Genomic DNA, 27033 nt, shown 5'->3' on the forward strand with positions numbered 1-27033 from the left:
TTAGCTGAGACTCTGTGTACTTAAAAAGTGACCATTCTGGTTCTCTTGTTTATATTTTACTGTGTTGGCAGAGATGGCAGAGTCCAATACATTAGGATTTCTTTTTTTCAAGTAGCCAAATCACTACAAGGAGCTTTCGAGCCTGAAACTTCCAGATGACCTTAATTTACTTGTCAGATAAAACAGTCAAATGACAGACAAGTATAATTGGAAAATGGGGATTTCTTAAAAACTGACAGAGAGGTAGGTAAGGTAAAATGATGGAAATACTTATTTTTGCCTGAAGTGATCCTTCAATAAAATCAATAAAGGCCTAGTGCAGTGAACATCCCAATATAAGCACATGTGCATGCACACACACAGACTTATCACAGGTAGGTAAAAGGTTCCACAAAACACAATTTAGACAGTGAGAAGACAGCAATCAGGGACACTCAACACTTTTTCTTTCTTACAGCATTTTGCCATTCTAGATTAAATCCAATGTGTCTCTCAATCTCTCTGCTCTTTTCTCATTTCTCCAGCCTTCTCTTAAGGTAAAGTTCAACTTGTAAATACTAAGGGCTTTATTTGCTTCTGTTCTGCATGTTCTTGAATCTTTTTTGTAATTTCCTGCTTTTTCTTCCTTATTTTTTCCTGTGCATATTGGTATATGACCCTGTGTTTCTCCCCAGAACTATTTTGATTATTCAAGACAGAAAAACTCAGTTTAAAAACCAGTTATGGTAAGCTGCAAAGTCAAGCAAGTTCCTGCAACCTTATTTCATCTCTTTGTGTATACATATTAGTCTACTGCATTTAATCACAGAAGCACACAGCATTTTTCCCCCAAAATCTCATTTTTAGACAACACTGTCAGCATTCATAGAGCTAAAATCAATCCTTGGTTGCCTCTATGCTGTCCAGTGCACAGTCTCGTACCTGCCAAGTGTGCCCCCCCCAAATCCATGCAGTGCTGGGTGATGATGGCTCTGTGAGCACAGGTGTCAATGTGGCTGTACCACGTGTGGGGCCATAACCCATCTGCTGAATGGATAGGCAAGGGGGAGAAAGCACTGGTGCAACAGGAATACATAAGCCAGTAAGTTCCTTTTGACAGAAAACATACTTGAAAAAATGAGTAGCCTAAGACAAGGAAAAGGGAGAATTTGAAACTTATCCCAGCAGATGATTCAGTAGTATTCTGTAATGTCTGAGTGTCAAAACTCTTCAAACACATTGTACCTACAACTAATGTGATTGGTCAAAGTGATGACTTCATTGTAAGACTGCAGCATGTATATAATACATTATTATCCAGATAACTCCTCACTCCCCTTACTCCTCATGCTCAGCTCAGGTTATATGCCTGGAATGACACTCAAAGTGTCTAATTGCGTGGTTCCAGCTTCCTTGCTGGGCTCCATGCCCAGATACCCCTCCTGCATCCAGCCTGGTGTCAGTCCTACCCCTACAAGCTGCTCTTCACATCCACACCCTGTCTCAGCTCCTCACTCACGTTCCCTCCTCACGGGGCTGAAAGGAAATACCCTAAAGCTTCTTCATTTCCTCACTGGGCAGACTGGAAGAAATGGGGCAGACGTTTTAGTCACAGCACGAGAGAGAATCTTTCAGCTCTGCTCTTCCTTCTCTTTGAGCAGATTTCTCCACAGTATTTTAAAAGTTTGAGTGTTTGGTGTAAAAGAGCTGGAAGCCCTCACGACAGCTCCCTCCTGTCTCTCAGCTACATCCTTTAGTTATTTCAGCTTGACATCTATCAGGCAGCAGACCTTCCAGCAGACTTCAAGATAAAACAGTGACAAGAGAGACAGCTAGACAGATAATAGTGAGCAGCTGTAGGATAGATAAGCGTGGACAGTGAGAACTGCAGCTCTAACAGACAGGAACTGGCTGTCAGATGGCTTTACAAGGCTTTGTACACAACAGTGCTAACAACAACAGATAAGTAAAACACAGTCTCATTAGGATAACCTTTACATTTACAACGAGCTGATGGGCTCCAGTCAAAGGGGGAATGTGGGAAAGGGAGAAGGCAAAGGAAAGGGGATCTTAAAAAGGATGTTTAGGATGAAAAGATAGTGCTGTCACTAACATAAGGATGTAAAACTTTTTGTTATGTGTTCACTTGAAAAGCCTTTTTTCAAGTGTTTGCCTTAATGTTCACTTCCTGAGCGGGGGATCAGTGGAGAGCCTGTGCAAGCAGTTCGAGATTTGAACAAGGATGTCTCTCTTGTTTAGGAAATGCACAGGAAAAGTGAGGTCTCTGGGGCTTCTGGATACAGCAGAGCAGTCAGATAGACCAAACCCAAATGTGAAGAATAACTGAAAATATAAAACACAGTAAGGAAATAGTTCAAGACTAAAATGAGACATTCTTTGGTATCCAGTGCTGATGGAGATTGAACAGTAGGACTAAGCAGACATGGGAAGAGATCCAACAAGACAGTTTCTAAACATGACATATGTGCCATCTGATTTGTTTGTTTCAATAAGAAATTCAACTTACTGTTGTCAAAACATCAATCATTCTAAAAAGCAAAAGCATAATCTCCATTTTTCTTTGGTAATTCAATGTATTTCTAAAAATCCTAGTGAGGTCATGACATGAATGAAAGCATGTGCTTAAACCAGTATCGGGCCTCTACTGGAATCAGTGATTTGGGACCCTTCTCTTGATCTTTGGAGTTTTGGAAAGAATGGAGCTGAAGGGTATCAGTCAAATCCAATGGCAAACCCAAAACAGTGTGTTTTGAGCTTGAAAAGTTAAAGGTACATTTTTTTGGATGTGGGAAGAGGGGAAAGAATGTGGGAATCCAGAAATAAAAGAAAGTCACTATCTGTGCTTACGGTAAGGAAGGTAAAGTTTCCTCAAGATCAGGGTTTCAGGCCAATTATTTTTTCCTAGTCTTCAAATTTAAAAAACACCTAATCAGGTATTCTCACAACATTTCTGAAATGTTTATTTTTTAATTGTTAATATGACTGATTTAAAGCATATGAAAGTCTATATTGCTTTTGGATTAAATATCATCATGTGCTTCCATTTATCACTCTGTTCAGCCCAAGCACTAGTCCACATTGCATAAATGCAATTTTGTGCCTTAAGTCCCTTCTGGAACAAGCCAACCATTTTGCTTTCAGGTTATTTTCTCCCGGTGATGGAAAGGCTGACATGGAAAATACCCTCGGTTTTAGGAAGAGCCCTGCACAGGAGAGCTACAGCATGAAAACACTGCACTGCCTAACAGCTGGAAATTGTTCAATATTTTACAAATTCCTCTAGGCACTGAGGTAATACAGCAAAAACCTCTCTAGGAAAAAAAAAATGAAAAAGCTTTGAACCATTAATTAAAAAAAAATCCAACAAAAACAAACAAACAAACAAACTTCTTCCACAAAGAGCAAGTTAGAAGAGAGAGAGAAAAAAAAAACAAACAGAGAGGGCTACAGTTACAGATAAAAGCATATTTGCCCTAGGACAAATGGGGTTTTACTCTCAGAGCATGAACATCGCACCTTTTTGCACATTCTGAAGGAATGTGTAGGTTTCCTGCTTCTTACTGGCAAATCACTGGTTGATGGGCATGCATATAAAAATTTTGGTTTTTCTAATTTGTAGAGTCTGAGGGCACTAAGAACTGCCGGGGGGAGAGCCCATCACTGTTGTGGGAGCCCTCATGAGGCTGCTGGACCTAGGACAGCATGGCTAAGGGTGTTTCTAGATGTCAAAGGGAAGACCCTCTCCAAGGAGAGAAATGATCACAGAACCCTAGAATACCTCAGGTTGGAGGGGACCCAGAAGGAGATTTTAGGGAGAACGCTCCTCCAGCTGCAGCGCTGGGCTAAGGCGCCTGTTTTCCCTCATAACTCCGGCACCGCCAGCCTGAGGCCTACGGCGTTTTGTCACACAGAAGCGTTTTGTGATAAACAAATGGTGTGGGTTCAGCTGTTCAAACTCCCAGTGTCTCACTGCTTTAGAGTTAGATGCTAGCCTCTATCTATTTAACTTTTTTTCCCTTCAGTGGAACTTACTTTCGTCTCCAGTCTCAAATTCAAACTTCTGGCTATAGGCGCTGTATCCCGCTGCCGTCCTGACTCTGATGTGGAAGAGGTACTTGGTGGCTGGCTTGAGACCTGTGATGATAACACTCGGAGCCTTGGACCGTGTGGAGGAATAGCTGAGCTGCTCATGCTCCTGAGGGACAAAAGAGGGAAGAAATGACAGCAAGTTGAGTCCAACAAACTTTGCAAAAATGCTGTAACAGAACTGAAGCTCCGCATTCTTCTCGTGAATGTAAAATGTGGCTATAAAAGGAGGCGCAGGTATGGATTTTCATACTTTGACTCTGTGCTATAGTCTGACATATATGATATGGCCTTGACTTTCAGATTCCATCTTTTTTTCTTTAATCTTGCATATTGACATGTCTCTGTGACTTGGGTTAGTAATCACACCATAGTCAAACCAATATGGAATTAGTACAAGACTACATTCACAGAAAAAATGGCAACCAGAATGGCAGCTCGTTATTTCTGCACAATGGACAAGCTAGGAGGCCAGGAAATACTGCTAAGCTATAAAGTAAAGACGTGGGAGTATTCAAATACCCGCTACTCACTTCTACCCGCAGGTAGTGCCAAAATGCCGGCGCTATCCGTGGGTAGACCTGTGGGTAAAAGAAAATAAAAATTAACTTTTTCTTTAAAGCCTGTCAAGTTCTAGCACAGCTCAACTGCTTCACTGCTGCTGAACTAAATTTCCAAAGTCCCCTGCTAATCTCCTGGCAGTTGATCCTGGGCAGCTGCTGAGAATTCCTGAGTCTCCCAGAGATCCCTGAGAATCCTGGTGTGCAGAGGTCCTTGGGAATCAGCAGTGCAGAGCAGGTGCTGCAGCACAGAGCCCAGCCACACTGATTGCTGTGCCACACCGAGAGCTGCTTTGCTAGGCAGGTCTCTGACGATGCCTTTACACGGGGGAAGAGTGGCTGGCTTGGAAGGAGAGCGTTTGTTCCCTGTCATTAGTTACTGTCACTTGAGAAATCAGTAATCTGTAATATTTTATGTGCTGCCTTAAGGCCAGCTTTACTTTTTATTTGTCTCCAAACTGACAAATGAGCAGAAATGTCCTTGGCATATGCTTAACAATCCCGCTGTGACACCCAGAGGGCACCATATACATTTATTATACCATGCAGGAGTATTAGAGTAGGTATAAGTTATTCAAAGGGTAATTCCAACCTGCTAAGAGGGAAACAATCTGGTTCACAGAAGAGATATCACCAGGAGAAGAACAGGTTACAGTTGGATCCTGCTGGACTCTTAACCTCTTGTGAGAAACATTCACATGCAAACTTTTTACGTAAAACAGTTTTATATGAAACATGCTGAGTTAACTTCAGTCATGTGTAAGAAAGTCACGTTAGCACAGGGCAGCAGGTATATCCCTGCTCCCCCTCTAGGCCTACAGGGAAATGGCTGGGAAAACCAGATTAAAAAAGCAAACACACCAAAGCAACCTAATGATTGTGTTAAGTGAAGGAGCAGAAGGAAGGCAACAGTGACCAGTGTATAAAATAACTGCATTTAACAGTTATTTTAGCTAGTAACTTCTGCTCACTTCAAGCAGAAGAAATACTTTGAGAAAATATAGTAAGAGGAAGTGTTGATTTGTTTTAGAGGCTCTTACCTCTAAATTTTGAAGCTTTGAGAAGTGTGTGTTTAAATTCAAATAGTAAGGTACAGTGTACATGTACACTGTACATCTTATGGACAGAGACTATAATTAAGATACTATTAACTATAATTAACTACTTTGATTGTTAAAAAAACTACTATTTAAGACAAAACGATTCATAGCTGGAAACTTCATATGGCTGGAATGTTTTGCACAAAGAATTCAGCCTTTTTGGGCTGGATCCAGACATGAGACAATTCTCCAAAGAGTGGATGCTTTGCCATTATTCTGTTCTCTTTCCAGCCTACCTGGAAAGCCAAAGCTTTCCATAGAGAGATGCAATTTGGTGTTGATGGGGGTGGCCCTCAAGGCTGGCCACTCCTTCTGCTGTGATCTTTTGCAGGAAGGCTAAAGACAGTCTCAGACTGAAAAAAATACAATTCTAGTCTGCAGAGAAGTATGGGATGCTTTGTTTCATTCTTGCTACAGATCACATGCCTTACTTTTCACAGGGATTCTGGGTTCAAAAATTGAATTTTAAACTGAAGGACTTAGATGTATTTCCTGGATATTAAAGCTTGCTTTTCCCAGACCTCACTTCTATGTTGTGGCAAAACGCAGATATATATCAACCCAATTACTGTGCACCCTGTTTTCCATCGAAAGGAAGTATGACTTTGAGTGCTAGAAGAAGCCACAGTATGGTCTGTGATAGATCTCTGACCTGAACAGTGACAGGACCAGGGTCAGTGGGAACTACCAAGGACTATATTTATTCTGTATTTCTTGAAAACTACAGAGGACTAGTAAAAATCTGCAAAATAAAATAAAAGTTTCATTGATATGGTTGTGTTTCCCATGACACATAAGGAGTAAGAGAACTGTTGACCACTGTATGTGGCCCTCATAGAAAAGAGAGGGTACAAGAAATGCTCTGAGCCTTTACAGCAGGATCAGAGCAGCATCTGTGATCTTAACATGGCACAGGACTGACAAGAAGCAGTTCTGAGAACACAGTGGCCAAGGGGTTAAACACAAGTTGAAGTTAAATATAATATACTCATAGAGCTACTAGACAGAATCTGATATGAGGAAATTCATTAGATCTCTTCCATAGCCTACTGCAAATTTATCTTGGGGGAAATCTGTAATTAAAACATAAATATAATCCAAATGCAAGTGATGCCAGTGTTATGACACAATGTAATACCGAGTCCATGACTAGATATCCAGGTTAAACGAGATTATATTAGGAACTTGGAAAATGTTATCTCTATTTCTAAGGAAATTGTACTTTTCTTGTTGTTTGGGTGATTCTTCTTGTCAATGGGTTCGGTTTTGATTATAAGAGACAGTGCTGGTCTGTGCACCAACAGGAACACCTTTCAGAATGAAACTCTTTCCTGCAGCCACCGCTGTGTGAGTATCTGAATCCAGATCTATCCTAATTTTATACTGGGCTTTATAGCCAAGACATTTGTTCCATATCTCAGCTGACTGAATGGAAGTTCCAGTGGTGCCAAAGGACTCAGAGCAGACAGCCTAATTTAATGGAGTACCAGCAACAGAGGGGAAAGTTAATGAAAAGCTTTCTGCTTCTGCAGTGCACCACAGAAGCTGCATCTGCCCCATCAACATATGCTGTGATGAAATGGTTCCACTCTGTAACATCACCAGATTAAATTGTAGTTCTCCACTCACTGCAAGTAGCTCCTTTATTAGTGTCATACCCATTCAATATCCAGATGTTCTATTATTGGGATGATTATCACCGTTTTTCTCATGTACTCAAAGGAAGGGGATTCCCTCTGGTGACATTAACACTTGCAAACAAACACTTTCACATGCCACACCCGTGGGAACACAGTGAACCCTCCCCCCTCTTACTACAGTGGCAAAAAGCACAGAAATGAAGACTTTGTGCACACATATGAAGTAAAATATCGCAACAAAAAGTAATAGAAATAAAAGAAATAGAAATGCAGAATTTTCCTTAAAGTGGTCAAATAACCTTTAAAAGATTAGCCTTACCACTAAAGTATTGATAGAAATCCAGGGACTTTCAGGTGTACAAGATTTACACTTAAGCCACATGATCCTGCTTGGCCTGTTCAAGTATTATTATTTAACTGAAAGAAATACTAATAAAGATTAAATCTATACACCAAGGGACCAGGCCTTTATCCTGCACCTTACAGCACAGTGTCAGAGCTGGATAAGTACCACATTAAAGTAAAGAAGATTTGGAGTTTCATGATTCTCACACTATAAAAGTTTAAATAAAAGCATCAATAATTTTTTTTTTTTTTTTTAAATGAGATGATTTGGTCACATCTTTCCTAGATACAGCAGTTTGAAGAATATACACAATGTGACCTACAGAGGAGAGTTCATTCTTTTAAAGGAATGACCACAATTCTGAGGATAGAAATTTTTAGTAATTAAAGCTCTAGTCCGGTGTGAAACTAAATCTTTAAATTCTTCCTTACTTTTCCCATGGAATCAGCTATGATGGTACTCCACCTGCACTTTAATGTTGTGGTACACATTAGAATAAAACAGTAGTTATTGACTAGGTATAGTAAATATGTGATTGATCAGTTCAAAGAGAATCTAGTAAAGGCAAATAAAATCTAACTGTGGAGTCTGTACCAACTCTCTATGATCTGCAGTAAAAACAGAGCCCCCCAGCTCTAATGTATGGGCACTGCCTCTGGTTTATACTGCCTGTATTCCTGTCACAACTAATTCTCAAAAAGCATTTTCTTTCTTTGCAATAAAATATTTTCATAACATGAGTTCTGAATTCCTGTTGTCCCATCACACTCGTTTCTCGTCTTACATAAATTGTATTAGATGAGTACACTCAAATCATCAAAATTAACTACACCTGTAGTTAATTTTATGAACTCGAAGACCATCTTTGAGACCTTCTTTGTATTCATTAATTTGGTGCTTGCTTCTCTCTTAGAGGAGTATTTTGACTTGCAGTCCAATTAACAGGAATGCTGGCAGTAATATTTGAAAGATATTGGAGAACAGACTCATAGGTTCAGAAAAAGTGCTTCTAAGATTAATTGCTATCTGATTAGATAAATAGAGTGACAAGAAAAATGACAATAATAGAACTAACAGTAAAAGGTACCACTGATACTCTTAAAGTAAACAGGCTTCCCAAAAGCTTTGGACCTTTGGTTTCCAGCTGAACAACAAACTTAAAGTAAATTTAGAAAAGTGAGCCCAAAGATCTGAGGATCGCTCTGAACTAAGCTGAAAACTCTGACAAGACAAAGCAGAGCCACGCAGAAAGCTGCCAGTGGCTGTAGTATGTGCTTCAGAGAAGACACCTGCAGCACCTGAAGGTATCAGTCACTTGAGGCTGCAACCTGCTCCCTGCCCTTCCTGACCCCCCTTGTGATTCATCTGGGGTGTAACACTCTGGGAAGCTGAAGTGCTAAAGAGTGCTTTACCTGCTTGGCCATTCAGTGTTTTGTGTTCTGATTGCCTGTCAGTCAGCTCCAAACTTTCTCCCTGTGCAAAGTGAAGCTGTCAGCGAGGGACGGGGAAGGACAGGGAACCAATCATAAGGGAAATACAGAAAGGTCAAAACCCAGACAAACCTCATTTTAATTGGATTATACACGCGGAAAGGCAGAAATGAGTTGATGTGAGGTGAACCATGGAAAGCAGAACATTAAAGGAGGAGAGATGAGGGCAGGGAGACTCCAAACCAGCGTTACAATCCTCCCCAGCACAGGGAGGTGAGGGGTGGGCAGAGCCAGAGCTGTGGTTAACACGGTCAGCTAAATGGGACTGCCGGGTGTGAAGGGATCAGAGGGGACACTGCTGGTTGTACTGACAAAGAGATTAAACTGAAAGGATTAAAATCAGGTCTATACCTCAAACTAGTGATGGAACAGGGGGCCATTCAGCACATAACAAAGGCAGCTGGCAAACATGGCTTGAATTATCAGATAAGAGCAGATATTAAATTCCATTTTTCTGTCAGTTACGAGCTTCTCTGATAACATTTGTTTGCTAATTAAAAATATTTAGCAGTGTAAACCTCTGCTCCAGCCTCTCCAGCTGCCTCAAAGATTATTCTTATTTTTATTTTCATTTTAATTTTCTTTTCCCCTGCACTGTTCTTTCCACTTGGAAAGCAGCAGGAAGGTCCTGCAAGCACGAACTATATTGCTGACGGTAAAAATCAACTCAAGTAGTATTCAAAAGTTTTGCTGTCACCTTTGGACAGTAAAGCACAGCTTCTTCTGAGATACCTAACACCAAGGTTTACCTCACAATGATGTAACAAACCTGCTGGCAAACAGAGCCAACAGCAAACAGAAGCAGACCCGAAAATCTGAAGCTTGGAAGCCTTGTGTGACTTTCTCTGCTGTGAAAGGCCCAGGGAACTGTGGACACACAGCCAGTGGGTAATTCCCAGGTCACTCATTTGGTGCATTCATAGCTCAGATTTCTGAATGAGGTCCTGATGCCACTGCAGACTCGAGATCAACACAGGCAGTACAAGTTCCTTGTCCCCAAGCTCACCTTTAACACTGCCTCAGAGCCCAGCAATCTGCAGATTAGTGGGTTCCTAAATTAACTGAATTTGCTTCATTATGTTTTACAGCTCATGGACTTTTCTTCCATGAATTTGTTTAATTATTCTTTCAACCAATTTTGCTTGTGGCTTCCAAAACATCCCTAGGCAACAAGTTTAATTACAAACTGCGTTTAAAAAATACTGTGGGGATTTTTTTTTTTTTTTAAATCTGCTTCCTGATTATTTTATTGAATACACTCTAGTTTCTTGTCTGTAAGAAATAATGAATAATCATGAATATCAGTGGCATGTTCAGTCAATTCCAAAATATCTGTGTATACCACAGCTACAGATGGGAAGTAGGTCACTGGATAATGAAGTTTGTAAATTGAAAATGCCAGACCCTAGAGGAAAGATAACAAAAAGGGACAACTCATTTGATGCAAAAACCCTGCAGTGTAAAAGTCACAGCCCAAACACCTGAAGGTCTCTGAGCTGCTGAGACATCTGGCAGGCAATCTTCCAACCTGACATGATCAGCATGGGCAACACCACAGCTGCACAGACCAGGACTGCTGTGTCCCTTATGGCACAACTCACCACTGGGGTGACCCTGTTTCAGATTGCAAAGTGAAGACATTCTTGATGTAAAGAAGTGTCTCACAACTGAAATGGAATTTCAGTGCAAGAGCAATCATCCAGCTCTTTACGAGACTTCTACAGAGATGGTGACTTGCTACAGCACAGAGTGGACACTGCTCTGTTTTGACTAAAATAAAACACCTCTCCATCCCTCAAAAAACTCTCCCAAAAAGCACACCCTGCAAAAAAACCCAACCAACCTCCCCGCCACGAAGAAAAAAAGAAAAAAAAAAATAAAAAAAGAAAAGAAAAAAAAGCACAACATCTTTTTTCAAAGTTGCAAAAAACAAGTGGTTCTACCAATCAAAAAATGCCAGGATTTTGATTAGGGTTCCTTTTCAGTGCTGGAGGTTTTGTCAGGCAACATTTTGCTGGAGAATTTTAATTTCTATCTGTGATGCATGCAGCTTTAAAAACACCCTTGTGAGAACTACACACTGTATGAAAAACCTCTTGTGCAAACAACCTTTACAAGGCTTTTCTAAATCAGGTTTCAACCTTTTAGGATGTTAGGACAGGTAGAGTAACCAGGCTTATTTTAAGATTGGTTTAAGACTAGTTTGGATCTTCTGCATAAATATTTTTCAATATTAGAAGAGCAGACTAATATTTTCATTTGCCACAGAATATTTCCAGCCTGCCCAATATAGAAAAGATCCTTACTGATACCCAACAGATTGAAAACAAGGCATAACTAAAGCAAAACTAGCCACAGTTGTTCACTGGGTTCATAGATACACATAAGAGAGCTATTACTGTGGTGTTAATAAAACTATCCCTTTTATTTACCCAAGCAAAATATCTACTCTCACAGATTGAACTGATTCAGATTGCTGTTCTGATTCTGGAATGAAGAAATGGCTGAAATCATTAGGATTCCTTTCAGACCACATGAATAACAAGTCTTTCATATGCTAACTGTGTGTACGGTTCTTTGGGACAAATACTTTCCTTTTCCAGGAAAATCAGGATGTAAAAGCATAGAATAGCGTTGACAATATTAATATAGCCTTCAACACCCACGAAAAGTCAGTTTTGGAGGAAGTATTTTGGCTCTAAAAAGAAAGTCTGATACTAACTAATGTTTGACTTTAATCACTCCAATTCAAATAATAAAGCAGAGGCAAGAGGGAAGCTGTTGATCTCTATATAGAGATTGCACAGTGTTTTTCATTATGCAAGGCTCTTCAGATATAAATAGAGAAGAACTATTGAGAAGTCAGTGAAATATCACATTTTTTGTGTATTTGTGAGCATGTGTGTGCATCTTTTTGTGTCTCAGTGCAGGCAGAGAGCAAACATCCATCTTGTAATGTTAACTCAGAAGAGCTGAATTCACCTGTGGTGTCATGACTTGTATTGCAGAGCCTGGCATTACATCAGCAATAAATACAGCATCTTATTGAAGTTTATGTTTTCTTCAACCCCCTTGGTGAGCTAGTGGACTGTAAGCAAAACAGAAATCTTTTTTTCCTATTAGCTTAACGTGACTTTCAAGGGCAAAGTAAACAATCTGAGTGAAGTCAAATGCTGATTTTACACTTCAAAAACTGAAAAAGCAATTTTTCTGCAAGGTTTCTGGGAATAGCCCATTTCTAATGGAACCAACTTAAGCAGAAATATTATTTTTGGAGGTGGCAAAAACAACAACAAGTCTGACAAAATGTTGATGAAATTTACAGATCAGTGTCAATACCCTTTCAAAAAGAGCTCCCTCAGTCTCTAAAGGATTATTTCAGTATAATAGGAGTACCTGCAGTATATGCAAGAAAAGCAGAGAGTCTGTGCAAGGTCACTGCAAATACAAGATGCATCAGCCTGGGAAGTTCCTCCAGCAACATAAAGGCGTTTATGAGCAGCAGGTGAATTCCTGCAGCAGACTCCAAAGCCATGAACAGCTCGGGAAGGAGTACATAATAACGTGTTGTTAACTCAGCCGTCCCAAGCACATCAGGAAAGGGCACTTTGAAACTATCAATACCAGTACATTAAAACACTGCCAAAGAGTAAGAGAGAACTTTAACACTACGTCTCTTTGAATCAAGAAAATAAACATTTGTGAATTTATTAGGGCACAAAACTAACAAAACTGCATGGGAAGTACTGAATAAGATACCCTTTTCTGTGAATTCAAATCGGTCAACAGAGTTGCTACTTTGAATGAAAAGCTCCTCAGTTGTTTATTTTTCATTTCAGCAGCCATGTCCCCACATGGTAAAACGATACACTAATATTAAACATGAAAGTAGTATGCTTTGATGCATTAAAGTTGAGTGGCTCTGCTGAAAGGAGCTTCCTCTTTCCCTGTGGGTTTCGTTCCCTTCTCCCAGAATGGCTGCTCTGGGGACGTTGCTGCTTTATAAAAAAAGAGACTGCTGATACTATGCCTTCAGCAGCTTCATCTTCGTTTGACGTGAAAAGGAATGTTCAAAGTGGAAAACTAATAATCTGCCCTTTTCTATGGTTAGGCTACAGTTGCAATGCAGTCTTGGAAAAAGAGAGAGAGGAAAAAAAAGAACTTTCTCTGGTTTTACCCTCCAAAGTGATACACATCTTTTTATCTATATCTATTCAAATATCTCCTGAATGCACTAAGGACTGCAGGAAGAAATCTTAAATTAAGGGCTATCTCATATTGGAACATTCCTTCATTTAGGCAAAGATGTAAACCCAGGTCTCTCAAGGTACATATCTTGATTTAATCTGCCAATGCACCTTTATGTTTGCAAAACAACACTTTATGAACAGTAAGTCATTTGTGTACTATGAAAACACTGTGCAAGCTTCAGGTTTTAAAGTAGTTTAGGCTCACAGGTGAAGATTTTTAGGAACTTTAAATCCAGTTCTTCTTTTAAGAGGATCTAAAGGAAACATTCTGTCAGGTTTTAGAGAAATGGAGACCTAGACATTGTATTTAATTTATAAATAAGGACACCACTTTCACTTGGATGGTCATCTTCTGACAGGTACACTTGTTATATTCAGGTCATTGCTCACAAACTGGCCATTCTTTTTTGTAAAAATGTGTCAAACTGTCAAACCCAAAGCTGGACTCCTGGGTCTGTGTTAAGGTACCTGAGGGAAGTCCAACTCTGTTCTCACACTCACTGGAACTAAAGTCAGAGATAAGCACGCTGCAGCTGGTTGATAAAACAGAAACAGCAATAATAGCATGTTTTGGGAGGACATTATTCTGTTAAGTCAGGATTAATCTCCATACCTCTTCCTTTTATGCAACTGATCTATCCTTTCTGAAGAGACAATTTTCTTTTTTTACATTATGTGCATCAAAATCATCTCAAGTTTGTCCTCAGGAGAGAGCTGAACCTTACTGCACTATAAAATAGCTGCTTCTGATTTCTGACCCCATCTAAACACATGATTATGATTGACAGCTGATTCTTGGAGTTAACATTATTATTATTATTATTGCTGTGTCAGTAAACAATTTTAAAAACTTTTTTTTCCTGAGGTTCAAATACTGAAAGTCTAGCCAAATGTCTAATGATTCTTTTTATTCATAACTAACCTCAGTGGGTTTAGCTTTCTTAGCTGCATTTGAGCTATGGAACTGTGTTTGTTGTCTTGCAATAGCTTGCATTCCTCCTATGCTTTTCCTACACCCTTGAAAGCGTTTGAAAGCCATTTACCCCAAACCATTAATACACTTTTACTGCATTTGTGCAGCTCTTCTGGCAGTTACTGGAATAAGAATTGTACATGTAATTTTCCTTGGAGAAGATAGTATTGGCTGCAGACAAGAACACGAGATCAGCAGAGACTTCAGTATGGTTGGTTGGGTTTGTTTTTAATCAAATCTACCAGGCTTGCTTAAACAGCAGCAAATTTCTCATTGAGAATTTCTGGTTCAGCAATAACAGTAGTCATAGTCCTGTAGGCTACTTTAATATTAAATACAAATGTTTAGCAGCTCTCTCCAGATAACTGATGACAGTGATTAGGAGACAAAGCCAAAGCAGGCATCTGACAGAGAAGGCCTAGCTCAGAACTTCTGAGATAAACCCTTTGCTGCCTGTAATTGATATAGAGATGCCAGATTTCTTTTCATCCTAATAGTAATTATATCAGTGTCATTAATAATGGCTGCTGCAAGGTTCTTAGGTTCTTTCCTGCAGGCAAAAATTATATCTGGTCAGAGAGTTTGGTAATTGTTCACTCTCATTTTCAGCGGTTCTGAGACTTATTTTTTCCTTTTTTTTTTAGAATCCAAGGCCTTTACAGTTTTTCCCCTGTGAAACTAGGTTAATAACAGCAGAACAGAAAAACTGAGAGGCTTGTTTAACATCACTTACTATGCTAAAATAAGCTAGGAGATTTCATTTTAATGATGATATCCCAAAGCACATTTGTAGTGATTATTTTTTAAAAACATTCACCAGACATGGTTCATTTCCCAGGAGCTCTGAGTGGCCAAGAATGCCAGAGGCACTCCTGGAGCCCTGGAGCCCACTGTGACATGCTGAGCTGTCCCTGCAGCTATGAACAAATACTGAGGGCTGCTTAATACTCCTATCCAAAAGCTCTCATATATCCCAAATATTCAGTACTCTGGTTTTGATGAGAATGTGCTGAAAATGTAATGAAAGCGTATCATTGCATGACTCTCGTGTTTCTTCATTCCAGAAACTTGCAGGGAGCAAATTGCTATGTAAGCCTCAAACAATTTGAATAATTTGAAAAACACTACAGCAGAAAAGTGTTCATTAATATAAACTAGTTCTTAGCTAGAAATTACCCAGCTAATCACTCAGCATTTTATCCTGAATATACCCACTGACTGGCCAGCAGCTGAAGTGCTCCTATGCCTATTCCTACTGTTGGAAGCCTTTTCCTGTTCCCCAACCTTGTCACCGATGTGGACTTCCAAATTTACTCAGGAAGTTTGAAAGGTTATCAAGCAGTGAAAGAACATGCCTGGAGGAAGAAGTAGTACATGCTAACAATGCAGCCCCAAGAGCACCACATGAACTCCATCTGCAGGTGAATTCTGTCACACAGCCTGCAGCCCCCCCAGCCTCCTGGCAGTGCCATTCTTCAGGATGTAAAAATTTAACATGAGAGCAAAATCTGAACTGAGGATGCAACAGCTGCTACTTCAAGGAAATAGGGAAGTTGTTACACAGCTGTGTCTGAAAAAGATGCCTTTCTTCTAACTCATTTAAACACTATGCAAAGCCGTAGGTAAAGAGATGGGAAGATTGGGGACGTTTGGCTATTTAATAAGCAGGGAGGTTGAGCGTCAATGAACCTCACCCGTGTCACACAGACCTCACAGAAAGGCACACAGGAGAAATGACTGATTCTACTTCTCTTTTCCAAAAAGTCACACAGAAATTCAGGGTACTGTCTGATCTACACGGTGTGGCTTCCTGAAGGAAACCTCCATCTCTTGTCTAATAAAAACATGTGTGGCTCCTGCTCACTGAGGCTGGATGGCAGGCAGTGCTCAGGTAGGAGCAGGTTCATTAACCCAAGAAGATCATAATGAAATATCTCCTTAGCTGGAGAAGACACAGAGGAACATCTGCTGTCCCAAACCAGGATGAGTCACACACCTTACCCTGCCAGTTCACAAGGGAATAAAAAATGGAATAAAGCAACCAGGACTGTGCTGTTGCTGTGCTAGTCTTCATTGTGGTGCTGAGCACAGCACAAGATTATCTGTTCCTCAAAAAATGAAAAAAAAATGACAAGAATATCAGCTCATACCTCTGTGCATCTTTTTGCCTTCAAAACAGAGAGTGTGTGATCTGTTATATATCTGCACTTCTATGGCTTTGAAATAATATTGTGTACATATTTCTAGAGCAGGGAGATTTGCTTTAAACTACAGAATACTACAGGCAAACAGCTCTAAAAGACAAAATTACTTTCTTGCAATTACTTTCTTCTTCTTAAAATTGTCCATATTAATTTTTGAAAGAAAATTTTCTGCCAGTCAAAACATCGTGCACTGATAGTCTTAAATCTTTGCATTATTGCCATCATGTCATGTACCTCAAGTTCAATTACTCAGATTCAGGAGGGCTCATTTTAATTCACATTACTGATTATTCCAAGAAATAGGGGTCTTGTTTTAATATTAGATTTTAAGAAGGAGCATCATTTCTCATGTAAGTTAAGTAAATACAGCTGTTGACCGATAGAAAAATTAACAAGGTCATACTGCTCTCTAATTCTTTAAATCTGGTACTTTGCTCTATATCTCTGCCTCATCAGCTCTTCATCTCTTTTTCAAATCTCATTGGAAAAACTAATTTCCCCCTTGCCTCTACTGCGTGGTTATTTTCTCATTTTTATTTATTAATTCAACCCTAAATCACACTGGAATGGAGGAAAAGTAATATCTGACATCCCACATATGCTGTCCACTCACTGTCCTACGGAGCTGGGTTAAATCTTCCATGTGAAAACAGCCTACGAGCTGCAAATTGAGCCTCCCAACAAAATGAAGTATTTTGCCAAAGGGATTTGGCTTCAGTGTAAATTTAATCAAAAGACAAGAAAGCAAAGAAATATCAGCCAGCCCCTCACTCCCCACCCAACATCTCGATTCAAAAGATACTCTCTAGTTTCTCTACTTAGAGATATTGCAGTGCCTTGGATACTGCTCGGGTACATTCCATTAAAATCTCTTCTCCATGGACAGGCTCCCTTAGCTAATTAGGGATTTTCTTGTGTGTAACAAAGCACAATCCAGCTGGTGTACTGGGGCCACAGGAGAGAGCAAACAATACAGCTGCTGATTCCTCCACAGCTTGGAATGCTTGACTCCAGCTCTCGGGGAGCGTTAATTTTTGGTGATTAACTCCATGGGTTTGGGGAGAAAAGGGGAGGAAGAAGCATTTTCCAGTTCAGCTGCACAACCTGAAGTGCAGCTGATAGGGTTTGTCCCCACTGGGTTCTGTTTCCTTTCCCATGAGAAATTCCTGCAGAGGGACTCAGTGTCATGACAAGCCCCTGACAGGGCCATATCTCATCCCACTCCTTCATCTGTCTCAAACATGCAACTTTTTAATGAGAGGTGAAGAGATTATGGTGCCCTGGAACCCTGCAAATAATACAAGTTTTGGTCACTGTCTGACTAACAGTTTTAGAGTATAAAAGTTAATTGCTATTAGCAACAAAACTGAGATTATATTGATGTACGGAGTTTGATTTTTAAAAGGAAAGACAATGCTGCCCAGGAGAGATTTTTTCCTTTTAGAAATTGTGGGCAGTTTGGGGATGATATCAAGGGATTATAAAATACAATGTACAGACAACAGACTGCAGAATGGGGCAGACATCCAGTATGAACAGAGATCATTTGCAATGTTTACTCTCTGAAGAATCCAAAGAAGGTCTGTGAAGAAATGGTTTTATAAGGACATCTCAGATCCCAAAGGGCAAAGATTTAACTGAGTCTTTGTGTGTTACTGTAAAGGTTCATTTCTCATTTAAGGTGACAAATGTTGCCAACTGTAAAGGTTCCAGAATTATTCATAATCTACCTGAAATAAGGTATTTCAACTCCCAGGCCTCAACACCAAGTATTATTTCAGGATCATGATATTCTCTCTCTGGTTATATCACACAACTATTCAAGCAGTGGAAAACCTTTTCCCTTCACTGTGACAGAACTCACAGCACCTTGGACTGAATGTCTAGGAATTTTTGTTCTCCTCACAGGTCAAATCAGCTCTAATTCTGTCCTAGGCCAGTTTATGTTCACCACATTTTTGACCCAAAAGCATATTGACAGCTTTTCAAATGCCAACAAAGTATCTTAAAAGAAATAGCAGTAAATACTTGTAAAACTTTAGAATCCTGCTAATTCTTCAGAGTTTCCCAAAGTTAATAAACTGATATAATCAGATGAATTTGGAGGATTGAGTGTTTGTATTTGCTGGAGACATTCATTTTCTCACGTTGTATATCAGAACAAACCCCCTTTTCTTTATTAAACACAAATGACAGGTAAAAAGGGACAAAGACTGCAAAAGCTGTTCCATTTTTCTGCCTAGTGTGTTTATGATTACCTAAGGCTTCTGCATCTTTCCTAACTCCCTAAGACATTAACAAAAATTCTGACCTTTTCGTACCTAGCATGTTCTTCAGCTGCAGCAGCATTTTTTACTCTCTGCTACAGGGATGCCTTTGTGGCAAATTCGTACTAAATCCAGCAGACAATTATTTCCCTTTCATCCTATTTCTTGCGGGGATGCAACAACATCCCTACTTTGTCACTTCTGCTGAAAACACGAATGCCAAGAGCCCCTCTCTGAGGTTCCTGGGAAGCCTGAGGGATCACAGTCTCACTTGCTACAAACACCCCTGGCAGGACACAGACTGTGCTGTTTAATGCACAGCTCCAAGGTGAGGAGGACCTGAAGATGCCAGCAGTGCATTTAGTGTATTTAGAAGATACTCCTTCTATATGTTAAAAAGGTGGAAAGAGAAAGTGCTTGGTAAAAACAGAGTGGTTCAAACTGGACACAGCAGAGGGCCACAGAGCCTGTGTGTGTAGCCTTGCTGCACACTGTCCAGGCTAGGTAACATCCAGATCCCTGAGGAAAGCTATTTGCCACTCAGCAGTGGCAGGTATTGATACAAACTGTTGATAAATATATAGAGAAGTTTTTCTGATTTAACATCCATATGAAAGGTTATGGATCTTTGGAGCTGTTCCTCTTCAACTGCATAAAACCTCACAATTTCTCGTGTTCAACATCAACAAATGAAACACAGGGAGTTCAGGTCATACTGTGGCTTACCATGGTAATGAATTAAAACCTGCAGGACTTCCACTAGTGTAGGAAAGCAGGGTTTCCTTGCTTTGGCTCCCAAATATTCTGAGCAATCTGCCTTCTCCCTCTAGCACTGCTATTTAAATGGTTTGGATTTCTTTCCCAGTTTACCCTTTTTTTCTGCATCATTAAAGCTGCACAATCTCAATAGAGAAATGCAGTCAAGGAAGAAAAGCCTCAGTGATTTCCAGAGCCCAGCATCCCCAAATCTTACTTTCATGACTTGGCCTGTATTTCTGCCATTTAAGCACAGATTATTGCTTCATTTAGCAAATGAAACCACGTTCCCATTCACCTTAATTCTGCTGCTTCAGTGTCGCTCTAATGTGACGTTTTTAGAGTCCATAAATCAAAATACGCTCAAGCATATGATCCATTTACCCATGTTTGTAAATGTAGTCTGCTATGAGAAAAGTATATGTACGGTCTGCTTGCTGTTCTGCTTGATTCTGATGTGAAACAAGACAGTCATTAACAAGTTACAAGTAAAACAACAAAAAAATTCAGTACAAAATAGAACGTCTACTTAAGCATACATAGCACTGTGTGTGGGATCAAGTGAAAAGTTTAAAGTTTTTTTTTAAAAATACTATTAAAAATATGAAACACATAGCTCTTTAGGATCTGAGTTTGGGTGATGCTGTAAGTGAGACCTACTTTCTCATAGTACTTGATCTCGTAGTCCAGAATTGCTCCATGGGGAAAGTCCGGCTCTTGCCAGGAGAGGGCAATGCTGTTTTGGGAAGCCCAGTCCTTCCTTACCATACCTATCAAGGTGGGTGCTGAAAGGGAAAAGGATAACTAAGGGTTAAAGACGAAGCACACGGTTTATCCTTTCAACCTACTGTCTGAGGACACCAACCCCGGGTGACTGTGAGTGACCCGCAGACAGCAAAGCACGACAGATGGCAATTCTCAGGGAAACCATTTAACCTGGCATTAATGTCTCAAGCACACACTGGTAACTCTTTTGCTGAAGTGCAGCTCCTGAGCAATGGCTGCACGCAGAAACACAGAAAACAACGCCTGTGCTGGTCCCTAGCACGGGCTGGGCACAGCCGGGTGGCACTGCTGGCTCCCAGGACACGGTGCCCAGGGCAGAACCACATTTCAGAGACAGTAAATTCTACATGCAGGTCAATCTTCGTTACATGGCATAATCCCACTGCGTACAACGAACATTCAGAGTTTACTCTTTGGGGTAAATGAAGTGATGCAGCTCAAACCAGGGACGATGGATCCCGTTGGTGCCAGCTGGGCCGGCAGCACCAGGGCCCTCCTGCCCTCTGCTGAGGGGCTGTGGGCACGGCAGAGCCAGCCTGGCAGGGATCCAGTTAGGGGCAAACTGGGGGGGCAAAGGTGCCCCCAAACCCCCCTGCCATAAGCGGGTTGGCACTGCCTCCAGCAGCCTCTGGCATCCAGCGTGCACGGATGCACTCAAGAGCCCAGCGATCTCGCTGCAGGCTCAACCATTGCAAGAAACGGTAAGAAACAATTGTAAGAAACAGATTTTCTGCCCTTTTGGGAAAGAACATGCAGGGTTATCTATGCAGCAACTTCCAATGGTGCAAAAATTGCATTCTAGAAAGCGAGCTTTGCTTATTTTACTCGTCTGGTCAAGCGTGTCAAAGGAGGTCCAGTAATCTCCAGATGCTGATGCTGTTTTAGTAGTATTGATGTGCAGCCTTCCCAAACATTACAGGAAAACCAGTCATGTTGTTCAACAACCCCGAACACAACTGAGTAAGCTGAACAAACCAGTTACCACAACTGGCTCACAGCTTTCACTATCTGCCTTTCCACTAAAATATATCAGTTTATTACACCCCCTCCCCCATTCCTCTCTGTTAGGAATTTTACTTAACTTCTTCTAAGTTTCCATGGAGCTTTCTCCTAAAAATAACACATTTTTATAACTTCTGGTTTTGTCTTTTGAATGAGAGAGTCTCCCTAGAAATAATAACCTGCTTCTGAGCACAAAATTTCACGCCTCAGTTTTCTTTCCTGTAAATATTTTAGGAAGTTTAAGAAATGGAAACAACAAATAAATTCTAGAATTTGTACACAAACACTGAAGAAAACCAAATTGATTGTTTGTCTTTGAAAAAAGGGAAACTCTACACACAGACATGCACATCTTTCTCTGTGATAATGCACTATCTGAGAGAGAAAACCAACTTCCATCCACTGTCTCTCCTCCCTTTGGATAACTGTTCTGTGGGATAATAGTCCTGTTCTCTCTGATGTGAAAAAAACCCCAACTCAACATGTGAAAAAAAATGAAAATGAAAAAAACCTACCAAAGTGCTAAGTGGACAACACAGAGCTTACACAGGAAACTGTTCTAGCCTCGTACTTAGTGCCATTTTAACCACAGCTCTGATGTAAGGGTATCAAAAAACCAGATTTCCTGCCACGCTGAATAAAGGATCAACTCAATTTTCAGGAAGTCCTTAGAAAGCATAATGTAAATAACTGAACAGAATAAAATACAAACAAATAAATGAAGGGCATTTATAGGATTTGGACCACAGCGTGACCCCTAGTACAGATTGCTGATATAACATGTCTTCAAATTATGAGCTAACCTCCATAAGCTTTCCATACGTACTCAGGACGGGGGTTTTTCTTTGTGTTCTGACTCCCAAATGTATCCAGTGATTTGTGCACGTCCTCAGCCTGAGCTCAGGGCAGTAACTCCTCCATTTGAGGAACTGCCTGTCAAAGCACGGTCCTGGCACATCAGAAGGTCCTCTCAAAAGTTCAGCATAAGGAAGAACCCAAGTCTGCTTTCTGGGAAACAACTCAGTAGCAAAGTAAGGCAAGTAAATTATTTTGGATCTCTCCTAAACCAGCTGAGTTTGACCTGCACTTGGAACCGAACCCCCCACAGTAAGGCTCACATCACACCTGCAGCACTGAATCCTCTAAATCAAAATGCACAGTTGTGCAGGTAAGGCTGAGAATATGAGAAGCATTTGTGATTGCATTGGGGTAATTGTTAAAAAAAAAATAAAGGTGTACTTTTTAACACAAAGCCACAAAAGAGCCCCCACAGCCCATTTCTCACCGGTGCAGAAGGATGCTCCTGCATTTGTCATGCAGGATGCCAGCAGAAAGAGATGAATAAACCCAAGTAATTAAAAGCTGCAGCCAGCTCAGTTTCTACTCCTTTTGTTGGGAAGTGCTGCTAAAGGCACTGCCTTCTACGGAGAAATTCCTGCCTCTTACAACTGTTGCTCACTGGAGCAGAAGCCAATTAGACCCTAAAGATCCTATCCAGTTATTGTTAAAGCTCTTTTTAACCAGACAATTTTGAGATAGGTAAATCCTATTTTCCCTTTTCTAAAGACTGCTCTAATGTCCCTATGATGAATCAATGGGAAGTTCTTTTAATTAGTTGTTTCAAATCCAGTAGCTGCAGGAGAACTCTAATTTGGTTACCCAGTTTGAAACCATTTGAAAAAAAGTAAATGCTTAGAAGCTCTGCATGGCTTTTAATCACTTTAATGGCAGCATTTTCTTGCTATTGGTCCTAGGCTGAAGGGTGGTTCCTGGCTCTTGAGCTCAGCCCTGATCTGTGTTTTGCACTGAGGATTCTTTGCGCCATCTGCTCTCTGTTTTCTTCTACACTGTTATAAATTTCTTGAATTACAAGCAGTCATCTGCAATGAGGTGAGCTCCTCATTTAATTTAGTCTGATAAGTTTCTTAGTCTTTTCAAATTTTTATTGAATAATGAAAGCTAATTCCTTAATTTATTATTTTATTATTTCATTTTATTCCTATTTTATTCTATTTTATTCTAAATTTCTTTAGTTTCAGTCTTTCAGAATCCTTTTTCTCACATGCAATACACAGGACAGAAAAACTGTATTTTAAATGGTGACTGGATTACAGAGGCTTTTCTCCAGAGACTTTCTCTTTTTCTGAAGATGACTTCCATTATCTCAAACTGTCTGATTCCCAAAGAGGTGATCTGTGGGGCTTCTGAAGCTCTTTTCCTTTAGAGCATTTTCTAACTTTATTTCTTTTTCCATCCTGGTTAAAGCAGGCAAAGAACTGCCAGCACTTGTCCCCCATTTCCAGCACTGAACAACTTTTGTGTGATGCCCATTTGTGATGAAGAGGCTTCAGAGCCAGTGGCAGGTGATGCCCAAAGCTCTCCCAACACCTGTCTGTGCATGGAACACTCCAGCCCTTGTCACCCCATTTCAGAGCTTATTTCTCTGCTGAAGAGAAACCAGAGATGTTTCTACACCTCTACCATTACCAATAATAATAATAATAATTAATTGCATAATTACATGTCATTCTTTCCTTGAGCCCTCCCCCTGCTTCGAGGTACAGGAAGGAGCAGACTCGCCAGAACTGAGGGGTTTATCACAGGTTTTCTGACAGCTGAGGGTGGAAGAGATATTAATGCTGTAAGGATTAATTTATGCTGACTTGGGTTTCACGGCTGTGTTTGTTAGTCAGAAAACAAAAGAAAACTTGTTTTCTTGTTCATTAGGAGGAAAAAGGACTATTTCAAGCTTCTATCACAGGATAATGGCACAAATTAAACCACACAGTAAACTCTGCTTAACACTGTAGAAGTTATGGTTATCTAATAATCCCAAAGCCATTAAACAAAATGTTAGGAAATTAATGAAACAGAAGAGATGCACCAAGGTCCAATTTTCAAGTGCTTTTCTGGATGGTAAAAACACTCTTTGCACTTTTTCTATACCAGAAAATGCTATTATATTTATACAGTGTTTCAACAGCCTAGGTTCTGTAACTATATTAGAATTCCTACCCTATTGGATCCTGAGTATGATTTTATATTGTACATAGCAATAAAAAGAAGACTGAGACTTTATGAACGATCCCACACTTGAAGAAGAATGTTTTTTCAGGGCACAGGGAGAAAAATATTGATTTTACTTCTGATTCTAGAAAGTCTATTAGGAAGGCAATAAGCAGTAAAAAGATGCTTTCTCGGAGGAGACATTTTACTCCAGTAACAGAACTGGAAGTGAAGAAGCAGCATTTCCTGGTCAGTGATTATTACTGATTATTCTTTTGTGTTTGGCTGTTCATCTTTCTGTTGCTGCCTTTGCAGGATGACGGAGGACAGACTGTTTAAAGAGCAAGCAGGGCGATAGGAGGCCTGTGTTTATGTTCTTTTCTGCTTGGGCTCTAGAGATTCTCTTTAATCTTCTGACTGAGCTATCCTAACATGCAGTGGGGATGTCAGGAACTTCCACTATGTGCAATACATGGGCACTTCTCTGCTAGAAGTGTGGGTTTGTGAATATAAAAGAATAAGAACTAAGCACAAGTTCACATGGAAAAATCACAGAAATAGGAATAGAAATTAAAGTTTTATAAAATACCCCGGCTCATAACCCATCTTTCTGAATATTAAAGGTGTCAACATGGATGAAACATCTTTGGGTTTATGCTGAATTCAGTAAGAATTCGTTTTCTTACCATACAAGGTTGCTTTCAATTAGTACAGTGACCAGATAAGATATTTGATTCTTCACATACTAGAGTCCCTTATCTGTTTAATCATTTCAGTGGCAATTCACAGTTATAATGCTTGGAGGGGAGACTGTTAGTGGCTCTAACCTTGGGGTTCAAAGTTGAGCGTGGTTTTTCCCTGACAAGGCATTACAGCCAGTAAATTAACAAGTTTAAAGTGGAAAAAAAAATGGTTTTACTTCATTTTCTTACAGCAGTCCCCTAAAGGTTTGCATTCAAAAGACAGCATAGTAGTGTGCCTCTTTTGAAGCACTTCATCTACTGAAAACAGGCCTCCAGCAAGTTATAATTACCATCTCTCCCTCCACCTTAAATTCTCTCCCCTTCCACATTTTCTTTGCTTGCTCAGAAAGGGGGAAGGAAGCCAACTGAACCCCAAAACCTTGTCACAAATGGATTCTGCTGCGGTGCTGTGGGCTAAGGGCCATGAGAGATGCAACCCCCAGATTTCCCCCAGAGTGAATGGAGATTCATCAGCATAACCTTTTCCTTACTGTGTTCCATAATGCAATTCTCCCTTCCTTGCTGCTTAATTTCCCTTTCATCCATTGTTGATCCTATGTGAGGAGACAGTAATTATTCCTCCACACTATTTGGCAACACTACAGATTTCCTGTTACTCACAGAATGTGCTGCCATTCTTCATTTTGCAAGATTGGGACAGAAGCACTCCTAGATCTTTACTTCTTACAGGACCCACTCAGTTCCTGATTCTTCAAAGTGGATTTGAGCAGAAGATATTTTAAATAATTATATAAAATATCAGATGTCAGTCAGACTGGATAGATGTTCTGCCCTCTCTGAAGTGCAAAATCCTCAAAGGTAAAAAGTATTGTGAGATATTTGGCATAATTTATTACATAGTGAACAATTTAAAGCATATTAATTAAAAGTGGTTTTTTTTTAATACCAGTACTTAAAAAAAATCACATAAATGCTTTACAAAAACTGTGTTTTAAGGAGTTACTTCATATGCTCTCTATTGCTGAAGGAAAAGGAACAAATTCAGTTCAAAAAAGCATAGTGGGTAAAAATAAAATGAGTTGCCTTTCTATTATTATGGAAATAATGTCAAATCCACAGCCTCTGACTACCAAAGGGATTTTGATCAGAATAAGCAGATTCCTGGCTCCATTCCATCACCTTTTGAGGCTGGAGCAGCAGGAGACAATGACTGACTTCGAGATCTAAGAGGTCACTGAGGTTCCTGAGGGAACAGTTCCCCCAAAACCAGAGCTTCTCTCTCCTGGCTTGGCAGAAGACAACACTAAGGTGGTGTGGGATCGGTGTTATCATCTCACCCCAGGCAGCAACAACCTTTGGGGCTGAATGGCACAGCAAGACCGTGGGAACTGGGGAAAAGAAAGCCCTTCACTCCACTTGCCTCTGCCAGGAATTGTGTTCTGCATCAAAGAACAGGCTGTTTGGTGGCTCAGGGAAGGGTGCAAGGGGCAAGTCACTCCCCTTCCTGTGACTCTTATGACAATGATAAACCTGCTGGGTACCTACAGCAGAATAACAGAACACTGTGCACTGGGGTGCTATTCCTGACACGCAGGATTCCTCTAAGGAACACGGCTTAGAGGGTTTCCTTTTCTAGGAAACCTGTGCCGAGAGAGAAGGAGGAGGGAGAAATCAGTTTACCAGCAGACTCAGATTGCTACCATGATGATGTTAATCAGAGTGAAGAAAGATGTGTTCCAGCCAACATGAGTCGAAAATATCCTGCCAGCACTGCTAGGTGCCCTGGGACATGGGGACAAACCTGTGGTGATGCATTTCTCCAGAGAGAACTTCGGTTCCAGCCTCCTGATGTAACCTGGGGAT

General features: G+C 40.4%; 1 protein-coding gene across 1 annotated transcript in view; it reads right to left on the bottom strand.

Moving 5' to 3' along the window:
• Nucleotides 1-27033, bottom strand: part of EPHA6 (EPH receptor A6) — a 356637-nt gene that overhangs the window by 102452 nt on the left and 227152 nt on the right. Inside the window, 3 exon segments of the mRNA XM_050333635.1 lie at nucleotides 4033-4195; nucleotides 4620-4667; nucleotides 20333-20457. Of these exon segments, the coding sequence (XP_050189592.1) occupies nucleotides 4033-4195; nucleotides 4620-4667; nucleotides 20333-20457 (336 nt within the window).

The sequence above is a fragment of the Myiozetetes cayanensis genome, unplaced genomic scaffold, assembly GCF_022539395.1.
Source record: "Myiozetetes cayanensis isolate MyiCay16 unplaced genomic scaffold, myiCay2020 scf5-8, whole genome shotgun sequence".
Lineage (NCBI taxonomy): Eukaryota > Metazoa > Chordata > Aves > Passeriformes > Tyrannidae > Myiozetetes > Myiozetetes cayanensis.